Raw genomic sequence first — 23,479 nt, 5'->3', positions numbered from 1 at the left:
TTGAGCTCTGATGGCAGAGGGACTCTGCCAGGGGGCAGAGGGGACAGGGCCCCTTTGGCTCGTGGAGAGCTCCTGGTGAGGGTTCCCAGCCCTGCCCTTGCAGTGCACATCTTCACCTTGGCCTTTCTGTAGGTCAGCCCGTGACCAGTGTCTGATTAACTACACTCCGAAGAAGGATGCTCCTTATCTCCCAGATCTTCTGTTTTCCCTAGAACACGAACAGGAGAGCCACAGGGTTTTCCAGCACCATCTTCTAAAGCCCCTGGGGTGCAAACGGTCCCACCTGAAGATGTCAGAGCATGAGTAGGTTCGAGTTAAAGGGTTTGTAGGTTCTAATTAAAGCAGGAAGGAGCAGAACAGTGTTAGAGGACACGATGGTGGGATCAGAGACTTCCCAGCCTGCACCATGCATCCCCCAGCGCACCTCCTGCAGGGACGGGGTGAGATCAGCTGCAGGATGAGGCCGATACTCAGACTGTTTTTAATTGCAGCAGGATGCAAATAAGGTGGGTCCTTATAAACCCGGGGGCGGTCATGTGCCTGTTGAAGGCTTCGACAGCCCAGCTCCCTAACGCCAGAACGCATCTTGGAGCATCTTCTCTGCTCCCATCCTGGCAGTAGGAGAAGGTAGGGATGTCACGGGTGGTGATGGTGGGAAACGGAGTCATTCTCCTCCTCAGGAGGAGCCTTCTCCCTCCTGGCCTCCCTCGGCTTGGCCCTTGCTCCCCGCCTTCCCCCGGTGCTGCCAGCCCTTCGCGTTTCGCCCTGAACCTCACGCCCCCAGTGCCCTAAGGGACAACACGCTGAATCCTGCTCCAGGCTGCTACGGCCCTTGTGGTAAAAAAACCCAACAACAACAACAAAAAGAGTTCAATTTCTCTGTACGGTATTTATTTTTTTCCCCTCCTCCGTCAGAGGAAAAGGTTTGGTGCTGAGGCTGCAGAGGATGCTGCTGGCAGCGGCAGGTGACACCGGGACATGGGTGCCACCCTGATGTGTCATCTGGAGGGACACGACAGTGGCCACTGCCCCGTGGGACGAGCCCAGCTCATGGGGGGCCCTGGACATCACATGTGCCGAGTGGCTCAGAGACTTTGCTGCCGCAGTGGACAAATCCGGGCAGGGTGGAACGGGACGGTAGCAACGCGGCGGGTCCCCATGGACTACCCGGAGCAGCACCGCGCTGCCGCCGTTCAGAGCCCCGTGGACCGCGAGGTGGGGGAGGGGGGCAGACCCTCCGGCACACCAGGTGGGCTGGGGGACCCCAGTCCCACCCTGACACCCCAGCACCCCGCAGCCCTGCGGGGACCAGCCCCCAGGGTGGTCCTGCCTTCCTCCGCAACGTTTGGCTCCGAGGTCGCTCCACATCGGTGCACGGTGCTGCTGCCGCCGCCTCCCCTGCCCCGGCCGGAGCCCCCCCCGCCCCGCGCCCGCTCCTCCCCGGTGGGACGGGCCCTGACGCGGACAAGCTGGAGCTGATCGTGTCCCCCCCACCTCGGACTCGAGGTGGGGGCGGATTCAGCCCTACCCTCCCCCCTGACCGTCCATATTGTGCAGAAACGGGGACACCGCCCCCCCCCCTCCCCGCCGGGTCTGCCGGTGCGCGGGCGGAGCGGGCGAGCTGCGGGGAGGGGGGGACCCGTCCCAGGGGGACGGGAATGGCAGGCAGGGGGCTCGGGGCTAGGGGGGGCGGCCGGGCTGCCGGTGTCACGCAGCGGGGCAGGGGCGAGGGCAGCGGGGCGGTGCCTGCGCGGGGCCCGGGCAGGGCCGGAGCACGGCCCAGGGCGGCGTGGCAGGGCCGGGGCCGGGCCGGGGACTGGCGGGTGCCCGCGCCAGGGCGCTGCAGGGCCGGCGGTCCCCGAGGCCCCGTGCGGGGGCCGGGGGCGGCGCAGCCCCGGGAAGGGCGAGGCTGTCAGTGGCCGGGGCGGTGCGGGGCGGGCCCGGTGTGAGGCGGACGGGCCGGAGCAGGCCGGGGGGCGCGGCCGGGCACTGCCGGGGCCGCCCCGACCGGGGTGCGGCGGCCACCCGGGCCTGCGGGCCCCGGTGCCTCGGGCGGGGGCCGGTGTGAAACTTCCAGCCCGCCGCTCGGTGCCCGCATGGCGCGGGGGAGGCGCCTCGACCCCCACCGGGGGCCGCCCCTCGCCCCGCAGCGCTGCCCTCCCGGCGGGGCACCGGGCCCGGGGCGGGAGGGGAAACCCAGCGCCATCGCCGGGGTGGGGGCCCCGCGCCCACCTCGGCCGGGCAAGGAGGCTCCGCGCCCGTCCCTCCGTACCGGCCCGGGGACACCCCCCGCGGCGGGCACCGGGGGCTGCGGGCACCGCGCTCGCTGCCGGCGCTTGCCCGTCCGAACGCTGCCCGCTACCGGGCACCCAGGCGCTGCCCGGGCGTGGAACGAGCGCCCGCCCTCGCCGCCTCCGCCTCCTTCATCCTCCTCCCCCCGGTGCGGAGCGGGCGCCGCTCCTCGGTGCGGGCGCTGGTGCCCCGGTGCGGGGTCGGGTGTGTGTGTGCGGTGTGCGTGGGGCTCCCCCCGCACCGTGCGGTGCCGCCCGTAGGTACGGAGCGGTGCGGGCCCCTCCCCGGGCGGGAGCAGCCTCCGCCCCCCCCCTCCCTCCCGCCCCCCGCACCCTCCTCCCGCGGGCTGTGCCGGGCGCGGAGCCCCCTCCCTCGCCCCCTCCCTCCCCGCCCGCCCGTTCCCTCTCCGGACTCGGCTGGCTCCGCACAGCCCCCCCGCGCGGGCAGGGCTGGCCGCACGGCACGCCGGGAGCTGTAGTCCCCGGGGGTGCGCGGGGCCCGGCGGGCGGGCGGCTGCCGGACTACATCTCCCGTCAGCCCCCGCGGCGGCGGCTCGCTCTCGCCCTCACACTCCGGCTGCCGCTGCCAGTGTCTCCGCCGCCGCTGCCGCCGCCGAACCGCCGCTCGCAGCGCCCAGTGTCCGACCCACCGCCTCGGGCAGGGGGCCCGCCTCGGCCCGCCTCGGCCCGCCGCCCGCACGGCTCGGGAAGCAGGTGCGTGCCCGCCCCTCCTCCGCCCCGCCGCCCCGCGCCGGACGCCCGGCCCCCGCTGCCCGGGCACCCCGGGCCCTCGCGGCCCCGCACCCACCGCCGGGGGGGGGAGGCGGAGGGGAGCGGGCGGCCCGACCCCCCCTTCGCCCGGCCGGGCGGGGGTCTCCATGGAAACGGTCCCGGGACAGCCCCGGGGGTGGCGGCGGAGGAGGGCGAGGGGGGGTGTGTGTGGGGGGGTGAGCGTCCTGCGGCGGGACAGCGGCGGGGACGGCGGGCAGTGACAGCGCCGGGCCCCGGGGGCGGCGGGCGGCCGGGCGGCGGCGGTGGGCTCCGCTCCCTGCCCCGCGACGGCACGGCGTGCCGCTGCCCTGCTTCGCACCGCGGCTCCGCCACCGGCACCGGCGGCACCTGCCGCTCCCGGGGCGGCGCGGGGGGTCCCGGGGCGGCGGGGCGGGGCGCGGCGGCCGCCGGAGCCCAGCGCTCCCGGGATGGCGGAGCCCGGGCGTTCGCGGAGTTCGGCGGCGCGGCCCGAGCCTGCCCCGGCGGCCGTCGTGCCCGGGGCCGGCCGCGCCGACAGCAGCTCCGGGTGCCGGCCGGCCGGGCGCCGGGCGATGGCGGAAGAGCCCTCCCCGGGGGCAGCGCGGCCGCCGCCGCCGCCGCCACCTCCATGTTCGGGGCTGCCCCGGTGCGGCAGCGCGGGGACCCGGCCGCGGCCCCCGGGGCCGCGGGGCGACCGGTGGCGGCTCCGCGCTCCGATGGGGAGCGGCCCCGGGGGGGGGGGGGGGGGGGGGGGGCAACTGTTGAAGCGGAGCGGGCAGCGGGGCCTGGGGGGGACGGGCGACGGTGGGAGCCGGGGCGGGCGGCGGGGCTGCGGGGCCGGAGTCGGGGGGGCTGCGGGATTCGGGAAGGGCAGCGGGCCCGGGGGGAGCTGCGGGAGGCGGGGGGGGGAGAGCTGCGGGAGCCGACGTGGGGCAGCGCCACGGGGCCTGGTACCCGGTGCGGCTGCGGGGCGAAGCCCGTCCCGGGGCGGGGGGCCCTGCCCGCCGTGCTCCGGCCGCGGCGTGGGGCCGTGGGCCGGGGCTCGGGAAGCAGGAGGTGCCGCAGGGGGCTCGGGCAGGGGAACTCCCCCGGCGGCCCCAGCCCCGCGGCGTCACGGGGGGTGTGGGCCGGGGCGGTGCCGCTCCCGCACCGCCGATCCCGGAGCGGGGCCGTGGGGGGGTTGCTGCCGGGCCCCGAGTCCGTGCCCAGGGCGGTGGTCGGTCACGGCAGGACCGGGCAAGGTCTTCCTGCCGCCCTCCCCGGGGGAAAACACGGACTCCCTCGGTGGAGCATCGGGGCCGGCTCCTCGGCTGGCAGCATCCTTACCTGCATCCCTACCTGCATCCCAGCGTGGGTGAAGCCCGTTCAGAAAAGCACGGGAAAAAGATTTTCCAGGAGAAAATACAGAGGGAACAAGTTTCTCCTCTGTCCAGAGCGTCTGTGCTCCGGCACTGCTGTCCCCACGGGAGTTCAGGGGGATCCGTGCCAGGGAAGGGCCGGGGCATCCCGTGCCCTTTGCTGCTTGCCTGCATCTTTTTTTGCCGTGTCTGCATCACCCTGCGCTGCCCTTTTCGCCGCCCAGCCTCCGGGTTCAGCTGGTCCCGGTGCCAGCTGGAGGCTGCGTGGTGCCCATCGAGGGCAGCAGCACTGTCACTGTCACCTGGGGCTGGAGATGCGTTTTGGGAAGGGGCCCTTGCTCTGGCATGGTTTGGCCTTCAGGAGGATCGGGACAGCTGGGCTCCTGCCTGCCAGCGCCGCTCCCATCGTGGTGTTTCAGGCAACGCTGCCACCTCAGATACAACATTTCTTGGTGCTACCCCACCCTTAGTGGCTCTTTTTTTTTTTTTTTTTTTTTTTTTTCCAATCCTTAAAAATTGGTGACAGTGGGATTTGGTGGGGACAGCCTGGCTGTGTCGAGGCAGCGAGGGTTTGGTGACACCAACCGTCCCGCTGCGGGGAGTTGTTATTCAGGGACTACCCAACCTGCAGCAAACTTTATTTTCCCCTCTTTATTACCCGGGGATGGATTTTTCCCTTTTTTCTTTCCAATTCATTGCACCCAGTATCTATAATTACTTGTGGTGTTACTGTGTCTTTAAATCAGCTTAGGCAAATGCGTGTAGGCAAAGCCTGGCTCAGCTCCGCAGCGGCCGGGGCTGCTGTGCAGGAACCCAAACCCTGCTGGGGGCTGCTGCACGGCCACCACCAGGCCCTGTGCCCTGCACCAGCACCCGGACAGGCAGGGGAGCTGGCCTGGCCTGGGGGTTGTTCCACAATAGTCATCCCTGGGTCAATTCTGCTACAGTTTCTGACCTGTGTCTCAGTGCTCAGTGGTAAGGTAATATTAGATGAACTCTTATTTTATTTTTTTTTTCCCCAGCCAGTTTTCTCACTTAGATTTTTCCCTCATTGTGTGTATCACACCCATTCTGAATCCTGTGAGACAGCCGGCATGCTTTTTTTTTTTTAATTTAATTTTTTAATTTAATTCTTATTTTTTTGGTGAGCAGTTGGCTTTAGAGGGGTTTTCCAAAGCGAGTCATGGAGCTGGGTCCCTGCTAAGGCATCTCTCAGGATCAGCGCTCGCTCTGGACCTCTGCACCTCAAATGGACGCTCAACAATCACACAGGAAAACAAATATAATTTCTTGCCTGTGTTACTAATGGCAACAAAGATTGCCAAAGTGAATAAACTATGGGAAGTGAAGGAGAGCATTCCTGGGAATGCAGACCCTTCCCTCCTGGCCCGTCGGAGCTGCAGGGAACTTGCTGCTGTGTTCTGCTCCTGTTGAAGCAGCCGGGTTGCAGGCAATGCACTCCACATCCTGCTTGAGTTTCCAGCAGCACACAGAGGGGTTTTTTTTAGCCATCCAGAGGGCTACAAGAGATTTGGCTGCTCTCTGGGAATGAATGTGACAAAGGTACCTCTGGCAGGTGTGTTTCCAGGGTCAAAGTGCATCCTTCCCAGCCTGCCAAGGAGCCCTATGGCACCTGGCAAAGGCGAGCGGCCGCGTCCTCCCCATCTCTGGCTGCCGAGGGATGCGTTGGGCTTTCTCCTTTCCAGCACCCTCAGGCTGGGAAGTCTCTCTTCCCCTCCTCTGTGCCGCAGGTGCCAAAGGAGGCACTGCCAATGGGCACCGTTCCACTGTGCCCGTAACAGACCCACAGCCCAGGAGAGTTCGTGGCTCCCTCTGCCAAGGGGTCTCCGGGGCTGCTGTTCATCCCGGGGGAGCTTGTGCCCTTGTCTGAACCCTGGCAGCAGTGCCCATTGCTGCTCTCCTACCTGTGCTTGGGGGGTGATAAGCCTTGTACTGGGGGATTTTAGGAGAAGGCTGCTGGCCTTTCGGTCCCTGTCATCCCGTGGCCTTCCCAGGCAGGGTGTGGCTAGGATAGAGGCAACCTGTTGGTGGGGGGTAGGGGAGGGGAAAGGCAAGTGTCCTGAGATCCAAGGTGGTTTAGTGCTCAGAAATGTACAGAGTGGAAAAAGACATGAGAAGCTTCTTGGGGCGTCAAGGCAGCACGGTTCTGAAGGGGAAGGTGCTTGTGCCATGCAGAAGGGGCTGGCAGAGGTTGTCTGTGTGAGGAACAGGGGAAGGCCCCTGTCTGGGTCCACCTAAGCTGCTCTGGAGGTGGGCACCGGTGGGAGATCATGGCTCTTGCTGACCTGGAGGTGGGTCAGACCTAGCAGCAACCTAGGTGTGACATCTGGTATGGCCAACACTGACAGCACCAAACCCTCGGGTGAAAAACCCAACTCTTTGCTTATCTGTGGCTGGAAGTTTGGTGTCAGCCCAGAGAAGTTGCTGTATGTATTTGCCAAAGCAAGCACTTGAGAAGCTGGGCTGAAGTCAGGTCAGGGAACTGATCTGGCTGAGGAATCCCTGTTACTGGGGGGGACATCTTGCAAATCTACTTTGCAGCCCCCTTTCCTCCCTCCTGCATCAGTGCTGGGGTGTGAGTTGTGAGTGGCAGCATTGCAAGTGGAAAACTTCATCGGGAAGCATCACCTCAGGCATTTCCATCTGGGATCCCCGAGAGCTGGGGAGCAGCAGGACTTTGCCAGGGGTCAGCACAGACACTATGAGGGCTTAATTGTCTTTATCTGCATGGGAGTGGGAAGGTGAAGGCAGCAGCAGCCTGTCCTGCCATCCTCAGCTTGGCCAGGGTTGACTGTGGTTGTCTTTGTGCTGTTGGGATTCTTGTGCAAGGAAGATTTGTCCAGAGATAATGATCAGTAAATACCTGTTCCTGAAGAACTTAATCTCTGGAAATTTGTTTCGAACAGCAGCATAGCAGTATTTCAGAAGTGGGAGTAATTTCTTAAGTTAATCCAAGGGAACATCCACGTGTAGCAAAGTCATTGCTGACCTGAGTAAAAGCAATCTTTTACACAAGGAAAACTTCTGCTGTGCTTTCTCTGGAGCCTGGAAGAGACTGGTTTGCAGGGCAGCATCCTCTCCTTTCGCAAGACGATGAGAGATTTTGCCTTAATTTCCAAAAACCCCCCCCTGGACTTTTAATCCACCACACCAGCTCCATGGACAGTCTCTCTGAGGACGTTGCTGGAGGTGAACGCTTTCAGCACATTTCTTGTTTGCAATCTTAGAGCACGTTTTGTTTTGAGAGGTGAAGGAGCTTTAATATCGCATGACGAGCTCCTCCATGCAAAACACACTGTTGGTGTTCTTATTTTGTTCTAAGCTAGTTTTCTTTGGAGTTAATTAGAATTGGCTGGGCACCTATTTAGCTAAATCAAAATAAGACTGTGGTTTCATATACACTTCCTTTGGCAGACGTTGTGGATTAAGCAGATTCTGTGCCAGGCTGTACCTTCTCTGCCTCTTAGTGAACCTGATCTAGCAGCTGGTATGGGTTAAACCAATCCAGAAGACAGGAAAAAAAAGAAAAAAAAAAAAAAAGAAAAAAAAAGGAAGGTTTTAAGCAGAGATCAACTCTCTCTGGTTAAATTTACCAGGACATGGCACTGTTTCAGTGCCACGATTGAAGGGCTGAGGGGAGAGAAGGGCTTCAGCAGCTTCTTCAGCTCAAAGCCAGGCATGTGAAACCATGCCCTAGTTGTGTTCTCCAAGGGGTTCCTACTAGTTTAATTACATCCCTTTAAAGTCGCTTCAAGCTGCACCAGTGCAGATGAGAGCTTGCTCGCTTTCCTCGTGTCAGCTCGACTGAAGGTGTGTTTGGACCCAGGGAGGCTGCAGCTGCACTCCTGGTGTGGGGCTGCATCGGGAGGCTGCTCATCTCTCCCTGCCTTTCCCCTGAACTTCCTGGTCCGCCTTCTTAAGGATGCTGTTCCCTGGCTGTTTGCAGTGCTTTGTGCTCCAGACCACATTTGTTGTTCCCCACACACACGTTTTTTCCCTTCGCTTGGTTGAAATCTTGATTCTTTTTCTCTTCTCCATTCCCTGTCTATTCCCTGTCTTTGGCACGTGTCCCCCGTGGTCCGTAGAGGCCAAGAATCCACGAAACTCTCCCTGTTGCCGTGTCCTCAGGGCTCTCTTCTTCTGGCCTCCTCTCTTACCAGCTCTAACTCAAGTACTCAGACCCTGCCGTTTCGCCCGGCCCCTCACACCACCCTGTCACCACCTTTCCCTCACCAGACCTATTCTCGGGTCTGATCTGTGCTTGTTTGGGGCTTCAGCTCATCCCCACGTCCAGTTCCACATCGCGTGGCCGTAGGCGTCCCCGTCCCCCGTGGCACAGAAGGTGCCTTTTGATTTCTCCCGAAACATCTGTCCTGCTGCTGTGCTCAGGGGCAGGACCTTTCTCCTCCCCTTCTTTCAGTTTAGCCTAAGATGGTGAAATCCCCGCAGATTGTTTGTTCCCCTATTTCCTTTATGTTGCATTTCTCTCCAGGCACCGAAAGACTCCTCCCCTTCCTGCTCCAAGCCACCTCGCATTCTCTTTGGGTATGACCCTGCTCTTCGTCTCAGTGCCTGCCCCGCTCCCCCTTCACTCTGTAGGATTTCTGCCATCTTACGGCGTGGGTTTTAGGAGGTATCCTGACCTCTCGTTTCCTCGGGCTCTTTGCTCACTTGTGCCCTCATATGTGCGGATGGGTCTTTTTTGTTGTTTTTTGCAAAGAAGCTGCCTCGCCCCGGTTTCCCCTGTGTGCCTGGCCCATCTTCTCTATCTGGAGGATCTCTGCTGGCCTGTCTGGGCCCAGCTGAGGGTGCCAGGCAGCAGTTCCGAGGGCTCGCTCAGTTCCGTGGCTCCGTCCCTTGAGCCGCTGGATCCCCACGCTGCTCCTTTCAGCTTAAATGGTGCAAGCTGCTTCTTGTCCTGTTCAGAGCTGGTGTCGCCAGGAGTTTGTCAGGGAAAAGAAACCCGACGGAGATTTGGGATCACGTGTCACTTTCAGCTGCTTCTCACTCACCCGCTGCACCGAGCGCTGCCGTGGCTCTGTGCCTCTTCACCTCCGGGTGTTGGGTGTTTCTCTGAGCCGAGAGCCTCTGACAGCCTCTTTTGCAGTCAGTTCTACTCCGTTCGGCCGAGTCCACTTGTTAGCACAGTTAGCACAGCCTCTCTTCCTCCGTTGCTTTTTCCCTGACACGACTCGAGCAGCAAAGCTGCCTTAATGCTTGAACACCCAGCGCTGCACGATTGGCTGCAGCGTCCTCCCTCCAAAGCTCCACCCAGCCGGCGGTGCGTCTTGGATGCTCACGAATCGCTGGATTTCCTCATGTTTTCCACCCGTAACTCCGCTGAATACCAGCACCTTCCTGACAGAGGGAGGGGATGCTCGCTTGACAGCACTGTCAGCAGCCCTCTGCTCCCCTCCAGGGTCCCCCAGCTGCCCCCGTGTTTGAGGTGTCTCCCCGTGAACCTGCCACGTGCTGGTTTGTCAGCATCCTGTGAAGCCTCGGGGATGGCAGCCTTTAACAGACCATCATCTCGGGTAAAGCTCTGTCTCGTGGCTCAGAAACGGGTGCTGGAGGTTCCTCTGGAGGGAGAGGAACAGTGGAGGAATATTTTGAAGTTTGCATGTGTGTGTGTGTGTGTGTGAGGATGCCCGTGTGAAACTCTCATGGTAGCCTGAGAGTGCTTTTTTGGCAATAATGTTTAACATGAGGATGAGCAGACCGTGGCTTCCATCCCAAGGCGCTGCTGATTTCTCCTCACCCTCTTCCAGGCGGGTGTGGAGCACGGAAGGCACTGCCTGGCAGCGAAGCTGGGGGTGACCTTCCCTGAAGCCCAACTGAATGCCAGCATCTCCGAGGAGAGTTACCCATCCTCTGTTTCTCCTTTGTAGGCAGAGCGGCCCCTGGAGCCCCAGCAAGTCCCGGTGGGTGAGGAGCAGCTGTCATGATCTCTACAGCACCTCTCTACAGCGGGGTGCACAACTGGACCAGCACAGAGCGGATTCGCATGTGTGGCCTCAACGAGGAGAGGTGAGGTGCGTGGGTGGCGTGGCCAGGGAAGGAGGAGGAGAGCGGGGAAAGGGCCTGAGGGATCCGGATTGGTGAGGGGAAGGGAGCTGGTGCTGGCTCAGCCCCTCCTCACCAGAGTGAGAAACGCCTGAGGCGTGGAAGAGCTGCAGGGAGGGGAGGTGGTGAAACGTGGTGAAACGGTGGCGTTCTGTGGTGGTCCCCGTGTCCCTTGTGCTGGAGGGCTCTGCAGAGGAACCAGGGGCTGTCTGTAGCTGTTGTGTTGGTGTGACCAGGCCCAGCTGTGTCCATAGATCTGTGCTGTTGGCTTCACCAGACCTGTGCCCTTAACTGCCAGAGGAGGGAGAGGGCTCGACCCACGGAGAGCCAAGACGCTTTTGGTGACCCAGGAGTGTTAGTGCAGCCCTAATGATTAGATGGGAGAGTTGTGACATGCCACCAAATGGGAGATTAGGGAGGATTAGTGGCTGGGAGGCAGGATCGATCAAGACGAGTTGCTGGCCGGCCCCGTGGCTTCGCGTCGCCGCTTTTTTCCCGCAGCTCCGGGGTCCTTGTTTGCAAACCCCATCAGTTTGTGGCTTGCTTGAGGCTGCGGCGTCTGCTCGGCGCGTTTGCTGGAGCCAGAAAAGTTCCGGGTGCTCGGAGGCAGCGCCGGGTCAGTGCCGGTGGGACGGGGCCGAGCCGAGAGCTGGCGGGACTGGCACGCCGCAGAGATCATCTCCAGCCGCAGCAGCCGCTCTGCCCGCCGTGCGCCCCGCAGATAAGAGCCGGGGGACGGCGTTGCCCTAAACCAGGCGGAGCTGCTCCGAGTTTACCACAAACACTCGGGTTTGGGGCGTCCTGCGGGCCGGCTGCAGCCCGGCGCTCGGCCGCCCTCAGCGGGGTGCGAGTCCCCGTCTCTGCGGTTGTCTGCGGAGGTGCCCGGGAGGCAGGCGGGGCGGGCCGCATCGCCGGGGCTGTTCCGGGGCTGTCAGGGCCTGGTCCCGGTGCCGGCGGCCGCGGGCGGGAGGGGCCGGGCGGTCCCCGCTGCACAGCCCCGGCCGCTCGCCGCCTGCGCTTTGCCGCCCTCTGGTGCCCAGCGCTGTCCCCGGCTCCGCGCCTCGCGGCCCTGCCTGCCGCGGGCTCTGGCTGTGCCCTGGGCGGGAGCCGGCGGGAGGCAAAGGAAGAAATCGCCGCATCAGCAGAAACTCAGCGAGAGCCGCTTTACCCTGGCACCGGCAGATTGTCTGAGCAGCCCTCAGAGACCAGGGAAGTGCCGCCGTGGTGGGGCAGGAGCGTCCGGGCAGGGTGCTGGGCACAGCAGCACTGTCTCCTGTCCAGCCTGCTTGTAGGTCGCCAGGACAGCTGTAACCTCAGCGTACCTCATGTCCATGGAATTCACAGCCTTCATCCAGAAGAGGGATATTTTGTAAGAGCATGTGGTGATAGGATGAGGGGGAACGGTTTCAAGTTGAAAGAGAGGAGATTTAGATTAGGCATTAGGGAGAAATCCTTACCTGTGAGGGTGCTGAGCCTCTGGCCCAGGTTGTCCATGAGAAGCTGTGGCTGTCTCATCCTTGGCAGTGTTGAAAGCCCCAGGTTGGATGGGGCTTGGAGCAGCCTGGGCTGGTAGGAGGTATCTCTGCCCATGGCAGGGGGTTGGAGGTAGATGGTCTTGGAGGTGCCTCCCAGCCTAAAGCATTCTGTGTTTCTATGAGTTCAGGCTTCTGCCCTTCCAAAGAGGAAGGGTGCAACGTGCAGGCCAGCAGGACATTGCACACCTGCTGAGGACAGCTGCTGCTTCCACCACGTGTAACATGTGGTGATGAGGAGCTACCTGGAGCTGGCACACTTCTTCAGGCTGCCAGCTGCTCTGCTGTCCCACACAGGGACACGGAGGGGTGGGATGCTAGGAGCGTACCTTGGGGTTTTGTAATGCTGTGTCTTGTTCCTTCGCTAGGAGAGCCCCCCTTTCTGATGAGGAGTCCAAAACGAGCAGCTCCCAGCACTTGGGGTCTCAGGACTTTTGTGTCAGCAGCAGCCTTTCCAAGGTGAGCTCCTTGTGTGTAGGTCTGGGCCTAAGCAATAGCATCTGCTCTGAAGGGTCCCAACGGGCTCCTTTTCCAGTGGGGTGCACCCAGGTGCAGTGAGGCAAAGCAACACTCTGGTTTGGCAAGAGCTCTTTGCCACTTCAGCCTCAGTGTCCTGGTGGTGACTTGAGAGAAGATCCTGCCTGCTTTGATGGGGCACCTTGTGCAGCTCTCTGGATCTCCTTCTGCTTTCTCATTGCAGGTGGAGCTCACAGCAGTCAGCGGTGGTGGCGGCAGTGCCCAGGGGCTGGATGCTGATGGCAAGGTGGAGGAAAAGCTTGGGCCCAAACTGGAAGAGCAGCCACCTGATCCCAACCCGAACACTGAGTGTGCAGGACAGACTGTGAAAGATGATGGCCTGGGCCCTCCGACAAGCCAGGGGAATGGCAGAGGGCAGGAGCCTGCCATCCCTACAGCTGCTGAGCAGGAGAGTGGTGGTGCTGATGCTGCCTGGACCCCTGCAGATCCTCCCAGTGACAAGCAGGCTGATGCTCCTCCAGCCTGCTCCGTGGCTCCCGAGAGCGATCCTGCTGAGGAGAAGACCTCCCCGAGCCCCGGAGCACAAGGGCCAGGTGTGCTGGCAGAAGGGACGTTGTCTGCAGATGTCTCTAGCTGCAACACCTCTGCCTCCACTCCTGCTACTTTCACTTTGAACAGAGTGTGCTTTCCCACCACTCAGGCCCCTGCTATGCAAAAAGTGCCCCTGTCCTTCCAGCCTGGGGCGGTGCTGAGCCCCAGCCAGTCCCTGGTGTACATCCCCCCGCCCAGCTGCGGGCAGCCGCTCAGTGTGGCGACGCTGCCAGCCGCCCTGGGGGTCTCCTCCACGCTCACCCTCCCTGTCCTGCCTTCCTACCTACATGAGCGTTGCCTGTCGGGCATCATTGCTTCCCCGGAGTTGCGCTCCTACCCCTACACCTTCTCCGTCACCAGGCCCTTGGCTTCGGACGCCAAAGTGGTGTCTGTGGAGGTGAATCAGCTCAGCTGTCCTTCGCCCACAGGCGTGAGCGCTGCCCAGGCTGCTGCTGAGGGGGCTGCCCTGTCCACTGCCGGACCTTCTCTCTCCTCCAGCCAGCCTCCACTGCCAGCATCGTGTGGGAATGCTGCTCCCTCTTCTGGCACCAGCACCAGCACCGGAACACACACCAGGACCCCGGCAGCCCCCGAGCCACACGCGCCGGGGGTTGCCACTTCACTCTCTCCTCTGAAGTCCCCTCCGCAGCTGGAACGTGAGATGATCTCCTCTCCAGAGTGCAGCGAGATGCCTCTCGATCTCTCGTCCAAGTCCAACCGTCAGAAACTGCCTCCCCCGAGTCAACGCAAGACACCCCCCATGCCCATCCTCACGCCCGTGCACACCAGTGGCAAAGCTCTTCTCACCACTGTCCTGTCCAAGTCCCAGCGCGCGGCCCAGACGACGGGCAGCAGCGTCACCTCGTGCCTCGGCACCACCCCTCCCTTGGTCATCTTCCCCGAGTTCCTGCGCAACGGCGAGCAGGGCTCCTGGGTGAAGAACACTACGCTCATCAGCACCATCCCCGGCACCTACGTCGGCGTCGCCAACCCGGTGCCTGCCTCGCTCCTGCTCAGCAAGGACCCCGGGGTGAGCTTCAGCAGGGACCCCCGACACCTTCCCAAGCAGGAGCCCATTTCCATCATAGATCAGGGAGAGCCTCGTGGTGCCGGTGTTGTTCCCTGTGGGAAGAAAGCTAACCAGGGCAGCATGGAAGGACAGCAGGATCCTGCCAGGAGACCTCTTCATGGCAGAGGTGCTCCTGGAGCTCCTCTGTGTCTGTCCAAGGACATCTCCACCTGGAATCCTGGCCAAGGAACTGTGTACCCTCGATGCCCCGTGAATGGAAAACCTTCCAATCCTCAGCTCCTGCCTCTTGGTTGGTCTCCTTATCATCAAGCCCCTCTGCTTTCAATTGGCATCTCCACGACAGGGCAGCTGCCCCCAAACCAGAACAGCTCCTGCAAGCCAGCCGGTGCCGGGGAGCTCCCGCCGTTCCCCAGCGTGCCGCCCGTGGAGTCCAGCACGGCCGCCCAGAGCCTGCCAGAGGGGCTGCCCAGGCCCCCACCTCAGGAACGGGAACCTGCCGCCAAGACCAAGAGCTGCCGGGGCCTGCCCAAGCTCTTCGAGGAGCCAGCCAACCCAATCCCCTTGGATGCAGGTCCAGCTCTTCAGACCAGCGCCTTGGATGCAAAAGGTGGCAAGGGGAAGCTGGACAACCCTCAGAAGAGCCAAGAGCGCAGTCAGCCAGGGGCTGACTCTGGCAAGGAGGGCAGCGTGCAGAGCGAGGCTCCCCAGGGCAGCTGCAGCCTCAAGCAGTTGGAAACAAAGCCTAGAAGCCAAGTGCTGGCGGCGTACTTGTCGCACGACCCCCCAGCAGCTGGGCAGCAGGGCCCGAGAGGGACCCCTGAGGTGCCCGCCCTGTCCTCGGAGAGCCAAGGCAAGGAGCTGGGCCGAGAGGGCTCCCCGGAGCCGCCGGCCACGGAGCCCCTGCAGTGTGTGCACCAGGTGGAGCTGTGCCGGGTGAAGAAGGAGCGGGTGGAGTGCGAGGGGGCCTTTGGCTCCGTGAGCTGCCTGCGGGCCGGCAGCGCGACACAGCCCCTGCCAGAGGTGAAGCTCAAAGGACACATCAAGCAAGAGGGCGGCGTGCGCTGCAAGTCCAAGCGTCAGCACGACGGGGAGGCCAGGCAGGGCCACAAGAGGCTCAAGTGCCAGGCCCAGGACGGGCAGGAGTCCCCAGGCAGAGCCAGGAGCCGGAGCACACATGGACGGAAGGTGGGTGGGGGGTGTTGGGGTGCTGGGGTACGGAAGGGTTTGCAGGGGGTAAGGGGGCAGCTCCTGGGGGAGGCTGGCTGTGTGCAGGGCTTTCCACCGCTCCTTGGCATGACCTGGCAGGGGACTAATGTAACCATGTTGGAGCAAAAATGGATCTGGGGGGTCAGAAACGCTGGAGGGCACCAGAATGAAGAGTGAGGGACAGCGCTCTGTCCCTTCTTTGCTGGGCCAGCTGTCAGCCTGTGTCCTCCCTCCACAGTGGCAGAAACACCACGACAATCCACACGAACTCAGCAAGAGGGAAGGGCGAGCGGGCCCGGCCAAGGACCACAACAGCCTCAGGGTGAAGCGTAAGCACAGGAGGCCGGCCAAGAGCGAGTTCCCCCCTCCAGCACACCGTGGGGACGGCCACGAGGAAGGTAAGGCTCAGGAGTGGCTGCAGTGGTTCCTCGTGCCCCTGGGGACAAGGCCCCGCTGCCCTGAAGGGCCCATGCAGCAACGCTGGCTGCCTGTGGCGGGCTGGGGTCCGATGGCAGCTGGCAGGCGTGCAGGTGGGAGGTGTGATCTCTCAGGGCTGGCTTGTCCCCACAGTTTACCTCGAGAAGAAGGCCAAGAACAACTTTCGGGATTTCATTCCGGTGGTGCTGAGCAGCCGGACACGCAGTCAGTCGGGTGAGTTGGTGTCTTGGGAGCCAGGTGGGAGTCCTGGGTGGCCTGTGAGCCTGTCCCTGTTTACGTGGCCTTGTCCCTGCCTCCCGTCCTGCCTCGCAGGGTCTTTCTTGTAGATACTCTTGGCTTTTTTTGTCAGCTCTAAATCCCACTTTCTTGCAGGAAACGTCGCTGGCTCTTCCGCTGGTGTGGCGGGAGAGTGTGATGTGACCGGTCAGGAGGTTTTGCCATTGCTGGAGGAGGATCAGGAAGAAGAGGAGGAGGAAGAGGAGGAGGAGGAGACATCCCTGAAACGTCGCAAGCTGCGAAAGTCCCACAGGACATCCCGCTGCCACAGTCGCAGGGACAGGGACAGGGACAGGGACAGGGACAGGTCTCTGTCCGAGAGGAGCAGCTGTTACACCAGGAGAGCCCGGGAGCTGCCCTGGAGAGTGGAATCACCCAGGCAGCTGTGGGAGCCCAACGAGGAGGATGAAGATGACAGCCACATCAAAAGGAAGAAAAGGAGACGACAGAAAAGTCGAAAATACCAAACAGGGGAATATTTGACAGAGCGGGAGGAGGAGCGAGTGGGCTACCCCCACAGGAGGCGGAAATCCAAAGCAGGTACGGGCTGGGAATGGGTTTCTGGTACTGAGGGCTGGGTTTTTTCCTGTTTTGCTGCTCTGTTGTTGGTGTCTGGGGGAACTTTTGGGGGAGGTTTGGGTTTTTTTTGTAATGATGAAACTCCATTAATACTAACCACTTTGTTGGTCGAAAGGCCGGGCCACTTCAGTTGATCATCCCTTCTTACAATGATATTTACCCCTCTCTGAGGGATATCCCACGGGAGTTTCTCCTTTAGATTTCAGGTACCGGAAGCAGAAGGAGCTGGTGCAGGGTAAGGGCACAGAGCTACGGCTGAGGAACAGGCTGTCACCCTCACCCCGAAAGTCTCAAGGGCGCCCAGACTTCCGGAATGGCTTCTTCCTGGAGCACTCTGACAGCTCTCCTGCCCAAGAAGAGCTGGAGAAGCCATCAGGAAAACGCAAATGTAAAACCAAGCACCTGGCAGGGATCTGCGACGAGGGGAAGGTATGGCTGGGGCTGGTGTGGGTAACAGAGGTGGGAAGAAGAGAGAGAAGGGGACCTTTGTTAGGAAGCCATGTCCTCATGTGCCAAGGAATTGTATCCCTGTCTTTTGCAGGGGAAAGGCTGCTGGAACCAGCCCAAAACATGCCCTCTGAAGAAGCCCCAAGACTTGTGGACCCTTTGTAAGTCCCATCGGGTCAGCCCAGGGAGTTCTCCTGAATTACCTGTGGCCCAGAACGTTCCTCCCGGAGCCCGGCGGCTGATTGTGAACAAGAACGCGGGGGAGACCCTTCTGCAGCGAGCAGCTCGCCTGGGCTACAAGGTGAGCTTTGGGGCCCTCTCCTGCCACCTCCCCTGCGCTGCCCTGTCCCGGGTTGGTGTGTGACCGGGCTTGCCACCCTCTCCTCCCTGCAGGATGTGGTGCTCTACTGCCTGCAGAAAAAGAGCAGCGACGTGAACCACCGCGACAACGCCGGCTACACGGCGCTGCATGAAGCCTGTGCACGGGGCTGGATTGACATCCTCCACATCCTGCTGGAGCACGGAGCCAACGTCAACTGCAGCGCCCAGGATGGCACCAGGCAAGGCTGGGAGAGGGGAGAAGAGGTTCTGGGAAGTTGGGGGACATGGTGGGGATAGCAGGGCGAGTGGTTCAGGATGAGCTCTTGGTCGTCACTACGTTTGCCTTCACGCAAACTCTTCCAGCCTCTCAGGTTTCTGCCATCTCCTCTGTCCTCTCAGGCCTGTCCACGATGCAGTAGCAAATGACAACCTGGAAACCATGTGGCTTCTACTCTCCTATGGTGCTGATCCCACTCTGGCCACGTACTCGGGGCAGACAGCTGTCAAACTGGCCACCAGTGACGTGATGAAGCGATTCCTCTGTGGTAGGTGCCCAGCCCGGGGGTGGCAGCCATCACATCCTCCCTGTCTGGGCAGCACACGAGACCAAATCTGGGGCTCAGAGGGTTTAGAAGTGCTTGAGCGGCAGCTGGCTGAGTAATTTGAGCTCTGTCCTGTCATGCATGTGTGTTTTTTACCACCCAACCTTTAATTACAGAATTATATACTGTTTTCCAAATAAGATACAAGCCACTTTTCAGTCTTTAAAGTGCAAGGAAACAGCAGTGCTGTGGTCACACAGCTAAGGTCAGAGCTGTGCATGAGGCTTGGAGACACTATTCCACCATTCCTGGCTCCACTGCATAACCAAAGGGAATGTATTTTTCCTGCCAAGTTATGGTGCCTTCTACTTGAAAGCAGCTCTGTCCAGATGCTGCTGGTCTGCTGTTGCTAGAAAGGACCATTTCTGGATCCCCATGGCCCAGCGTGACACCTGCCCACTCTCTGTCTGTGCTGATGAGTGCTGTGGTGCTTGCACACATTAACCCTCTCAATTTTTTTCTCTTCAGATTACCTTTCAGATCTCCAGGGACGCACAGATGGGGACCCTCGAACAGCGTGGGACTTCTACAGCAGCTCTGTCCTAGGTGAGTTCAGGCTGTGCCATCTTGTTTGCAGCAGCAGAGCAGAGAGAAGTTCTCCTCCTTCAGTGGTTCAGTCCTTCAAAGTTTCCCATTCCATCACCTCCACCAGCTGAGGCACAAAGCATTGCAGGTCCCTCAGGGTGGAGGAGAAATCTCAGGCCCCTGCTCAATCTGTTTCTGGGTTGTTTGTTTTTTTTTGTTTTTTTTGAGCCAGGAATGCTGTCCCTGTTTTCCTTCAGGTCTGCAAATCTCTGGGGGCCAGAAGATAATGAGGGACACCAGGGTGTGGGATCTCTGAGGCCTGAGGATGGTAAAGTCATCAGCCTCTTGCACTTGGCGCTATTTGAGTCCCAGACCCCAAGTCCCAGGGATGTGGTTCCACACCTGGGACTCACATTGTTGTTCCCAATTGTCTCCCTGCTGCTCAGCAGGGTACAGGCTGTTCTGAGCTTGTCACAGCCTTCACACAGGCTAACGGGCAGGACTGAGGGAGAAGGGTTTTCAGGGCAGACATTGGGCCCTATTGCTGCTATATTAAATTATTTTTTCCTGGGTTGCTCAAGAAATTTGAGCTTTCTCAGTGATGGCACCTGAGCCTTGCCTCACAGTGATACTGTTTCTTAGGGAATTTTTTTTTCCCTTGGCAGGACTAAGAAATTTTTTTTTTTTTTAATTTTTTTTTTTTCCTGAGATCCTGTCTGAGCCCATGCTGTCATTTTTCCAGTAAAATAACCTCCTTGCTGGGTGCTGCCTGTGTCTGTAGTGCAGGATAGTGCCTGAAGCTTTCTCATGCAGCAGAGCAGAAGGGTTTTTTGCAGCATTTTCTCTCGTGCGTGGTGTTGAACTTTTATATGATTGGTTTATTTGCTCGCCAGCACATTTGGACTGTTGTCCCTCTGTAGAATCTAGACTCTTATTTTCTGGAAGTTTTTGGAGTTGCCCTGTATTATCACAGCAGGACAAAACCACTCTGCAAACCCAAGACTATTCACACCTCCTAACAATAAAACCCAGGCAGCAAGCTGGTTTTCAGCAGATGCTGTTCAGATTGGTGAAGAGCAATTTATCTGTCTGGAGATGGTTTATGGCTCAAGTGGGCTATTCCCCAGCTCCTGTGGAAGAAAATCCGGATGGAGCTCAGAGACCTCCGGGCACAGCCAGCTTTACACAGGAAATTTGCAGGGCTGAGTCTCTGACATGGTGCTTGTTGTTGGGCTGTACTGGTGTCCAGCTCTGCCGCACAGGTTGGTGGCACAGCCTGGCAGTCCTTATTTGGACACAGTTGCTGGCACAGGTCTCTCGGTGACCTGCTGGCAGCTGTCAGGAGCGGGATCTGGGTGGGGGATCTGGCAGGATCTCTCCTCCTTCCCTGCCAGCTCCTCACCACCACAGGTCCTTCCAGGCAGAGGGGAGCTGTGCTGGCAAAGTGGAGGAGCTGGGCTGTGTCGGGGCATTCTGGGGGGCAGTGGTGGCTGGTTCTGTGACAGGCACAGGAGGTTGTCCCTGCCTGGCCTGCTCACCAGTGCAGGCTGGCTGTGTGGAGCAGCCAGCGCTCACGCAGTTCCTCCGAGATAAGGGGCTGGGGAGGCAGGAGGAGCCCCTGGACGTGGCTCTCACCATTGCTGTGACACCCTGGAGCTGAGGTGGTGGCAGCTCAGCTCTTCCCAGGGAGAGGTGAGTGTGGACTGTTGTGGAACTGAGCAATGCCAACAGTGTCTGTCTTGTTCGTTGCAGAGGGGAAGGACAGCATTGGGTGCGATCTTCTGCTCAACCCTCCAGGAACTTCAGACCAGGAGGAAGAGGAGCAAGAAGCAGACAACTTCATGTTTGAGTTCTCAGACAAGCCCCTGCTGCCCAGCTACAACCTCCAAGTGTCAGTCTCTCGGGGGTGAGTGTCTGTTCCTGGAGCAGAGAGCATTTGGGTGACATGAACCGGGGTAGAGGGGGAGCTCACAGAGCAGCTCTAGAGCTCCCAAAGTTAGCAGCAGTGCAGGAGAGCCTTGGGCTGTCTTCCAGAGGAGGGATAAAGACCCCTTTGGTGTAAGAAAGGAGTGATTCAAGAAAAGACTTTGTTTTAAAACCCAACAGCGAAGGTGAAGCCAGGAAGATGGTTGTTTCTGTGTTGTCTGCCTGGTCTCTGCTGTTCTGTGGCTGCAGCCCTGGCATCCCCCTCACTGAGGGCAGCACAGTTGGTCAGTTCAGCTCCTTGTGGCTCAGAGCAGACCATATAGTCACAGGTGGTGACTTTCCTTCAGATTTGGATCAGAGGTGCTGGGCTGAAGGCAGGACCTTCCAGGAACACAGTCAGTGTCTGGGTCCAGCTCCTGTTCCTGCAGAGCTGCTGGGAGACCTTTGGAGGTGTGACTTTCACACCACTGTCCCTGTCTCTCTTTGAGTGCTTTAAAAAGAGGTGACCTGCAAAGCAGCCTTCAGCCCCAGGCGTGGCTCTGAGCTGAGGGCCTGTCCAGACCCTGCTGAGGAGGATCAGGAGGACCAGGACAGCCATGCCTGGGGAGCCTCGGGGTGGGCAGCGTGCCCCCTGAGCCCACCCTCCCTAACCCACCCTCCTCTCACTGTCCTCGCAGGCCCAGCAACTGGTTCCTGTTCTCTGACGTGCTGAAGAGGCTGAAGCTCTCCTCACGCATCTTCCAGGCCCGCTTCCCGCACTTTGAGGTCACCACGCTGCCCAAGGCCGAGTTCCAGCGCCAGGTCTCCCTCAGCCAGGTGCTGGCACAGGAGGAGGTGCAGGAGAGCCCCGAGCCGGGCACTGCAGAGACAGTGGAGCTGGTGCACTATGAGCCCGAGCTGCTGCAGCTGCTGGGCTCGGCGGTGGAGTACCAGGGCTGGAGCAGCTGACGGGGCCGGATGGCTCCCGGCATCACGAGGCAATAATAAGGACCAAGGGGAAGCAGCCCTCTCAGCGCCAGCAGCAGGGACCCGAGTCTTTGGCCAGCCAGTCCCCCCTCTCCTCGGGGTCTCCTCCAGCTGGGGAGAGGACTCTTGCCTCCAAGGACTCGCCGGGGTCCCTTCACCACCCGCCCGACCCCGTCCGGCAGCGGCGGGCGATGGAGCCCCCTCTGTGGAGCTCGTGGGGCAGCGGGGGGTGTGGGTGCCGCTGCCCCTCCCCGCCTGACCCCGTGGAACTGCGCCTCTCTCTGTTTGCCCTCCCCCTCCCGACGTCTTCCATAGTATTTATTTAATTAGTATTTAATCTGTAATGTTTCCTTTGTTTTTGCTGAGTCTGTATCACTGTGATGGTGGGCTCCGGGCTGGGGGTGAGGGCTCCCTCCGGCCCCTCTCCCACACTCCCCAGGACCACCCGCCGCAGAGCCGGGAGGGTCTCAGCCCTCCTTTGAGCCTGGGGACAGTCACTTCCCTCAGCTTTGGAGCCCGCCAGCCCCGCTGCTCCATCCTCTCCCCGGGCTCCTTCCTCCATCTCATCTGTGCTGCTGTTCCCCGGTGCACCCCACGCTTCCCAGCAGCTTGTCCCCCCCCCGCCCCACTCCAGGGTCTCTGGCCAGGGCAGAAGCCCCCTCCTCACCCCGTGCAGTGTCTGCTGGGCCTGGCCCTGCTCCCCGGGCCCCCTGTGCCAGCAGGAGCAGCTCCCGGTGCCAGCGGGCAGGGCGCCGGGTGCTCTGCTCCCGGTACAGTTTTATTGTACAGGTGCTACCAGGACTGAGGAGGGGACAATCGTGGTTGCTCTGGCTCTCCCCAGCTCCGCAGCGGGAGCCTCGGGTGGTTTTATTTTTATTATTTTCTTCTTTTTTTTTTTTTTTTTTTTTTTTTTTTTCCTTTTTTTTTGTTTTCTTTGATTCGTTTTTCCTTTGTGTTGTGTTTCTTCCCAGCCAGGGCAGGTGTTTCCCCCTTCCCCTTGGCCTCCCAGCTGCTGGGCTCCCCCCTCTCTGGGGAGCTTGGCAGCACCTTGTTTAAGCCGAGGGATTTTTGCCTTTGGGTGTGTATTCTGGTTGCTCTTTCTGATTTCTGTTTTATTATAAGCAGCGACAGGCTGTGGTGTCAAAAACACTGATGTACAGAAAAAACCTGCATCAGGCCCCCCGTCTCCTGCCTCTTCCTTGTCCCGTGTCGGCTGCAGGCAGCGCTCCCTGTCCCCGGCTGTCCCCGGGGCCTCGGGTGGCAGTGATGGCTTTGTAGAGCAGGGGGACATTGTCCAGCCACAGAAAGCTGTTGGGGACACTGCCACGGCTCCTGGCAGTGGCAGCTGTGGCTGTGGGGCAGCTGGTCCCTGCCTGGCTTCACCCCTGTGGGAGCAGAGGGGGCTGGTGGGGCTCAGCTGGGGTTGGGATTTGTCATTCATATTCTTTGAAACATGCCCCAAAAGGCCCTTTTTGAAGCTGTTTCCCCCCTGTCCCCAGCCCAGGTGCCTCCTCCAAGGGCACAGGGATGGCTCAGCCTCCAAATGCGCCCAGGCTGTACCTGTGCCCCAAAACAGCTCCTGAAGTGGCAGCCTGAGAATGGGAGCAAGGGCTGGGGACATGGCCACACACACACTCCCACTCTCTGTTCCTCATCCAGGCCTTTTATCTGCAAACATTTAATTTTTAACAGCACAATTAACTTTCCGCCCAGCTCCAGCAAGCCAGCTGGAGGCATGGGGCACTTCAGAGCCACCATCAAAGGCAGAAGCTCCTGCCACCAGGAGTGGTGGAGCCACGGAGCTTCAGAAGCTTTGCAGGGAAAACGAGGGGGCCAGAGCCAGAGTGTGGATGGAGTTGATCTGAGCAGAAGTGAAAGTCTGCAGGAAGCCTGCACCCTGAGCTGTTCCATCCCCTCAGGGAGCAGCCTCCCTGCACAGCTCCAGGGCAGTGAGAGGGGGCTCACCAACCAGGGGGGGCTGGAGGAAGAGGGGCTGCAGGAAGAGGGGCAGCCCCACAGGCCCCTCTGCTGTGGGGACAGGGGAAAGCACTCCATGTTAAAGAGCAACCACGCACGGGGG

At 60.7% G+C, this 23,479-nt stretch overlaps 2 protein-coding genes across 2 annotated transcripts; both read left to right on the top strand.

Moving 5' to 3' along the window:
- Positions 1-978: 978 nt before the first annotated feature.
- On the top strand, positions 979-10,308 carry LOC139802764 (collagen alpha-1(I) chain-like). The gene is made up of 3 exons (XM_071758234.1): positions 979-1,443; positions 1,558-4,395; positions 10,189-10,308. Exons 1-3 carry the CDS (start codon positions 979-981, stop codon positions 10,306-10,308), a joined length of 3,423 nt encoding a protein of 1,140 aa, XP_071614335.1.
- On the top strand, positions 2,877-21,747 carry BCORL1 (BCL6 corepressor like 1). Its single transcript, XM_071757797.1, has 14 exons — positions 2,877-3,005; positions 10,309-10,447; positions 12,384-12,474; positions 12,716-15,298; positions 15,558-15,717; positions 15,890-15,970; positions 16,130-16,573; positions 16,812-17,041; positions 17,154-17,360; positions 17,453-17,619; positions 17,780-17,925; positions 18,451-18,528; positions 20,260-20,413; positions 21,111-21,747. Exons 2-14 carry the CDS (start codon positions 10,362-10,364, stop codon positions 21,379-21,381), a joined length of 4,698 nt encoding a protein of 1,565 aa, XP_071613898.1. The 5' UTR covers positions 2,877-3,005; positions 10,309-10,361; the 3' UTR covers positions 21,382-21,747.
- The last annotated feature ends 1,732 nt before the right edge of the window (positions 21,748-23,479 follow it).

The sequence above is a fragment of the Heliangelus exortis genome, chromosome 14 (genome assembly GCF_036169615.1).
Source record: "Heliangelus exortis chromosome 14, bHelExo1.hap1, whole genome shotgun sequence".
NCBI lineage: Eukaryota > Metazoa > Chordata > Aves > Apodiformes > Trochilidae > Heliangelus > Heliangelus exortis.
The sequence above is the reverse complement of the archived record's forward strand: the minus strand, read 5'-3'. Positions and strand labels throughout refer to the sequence as shown.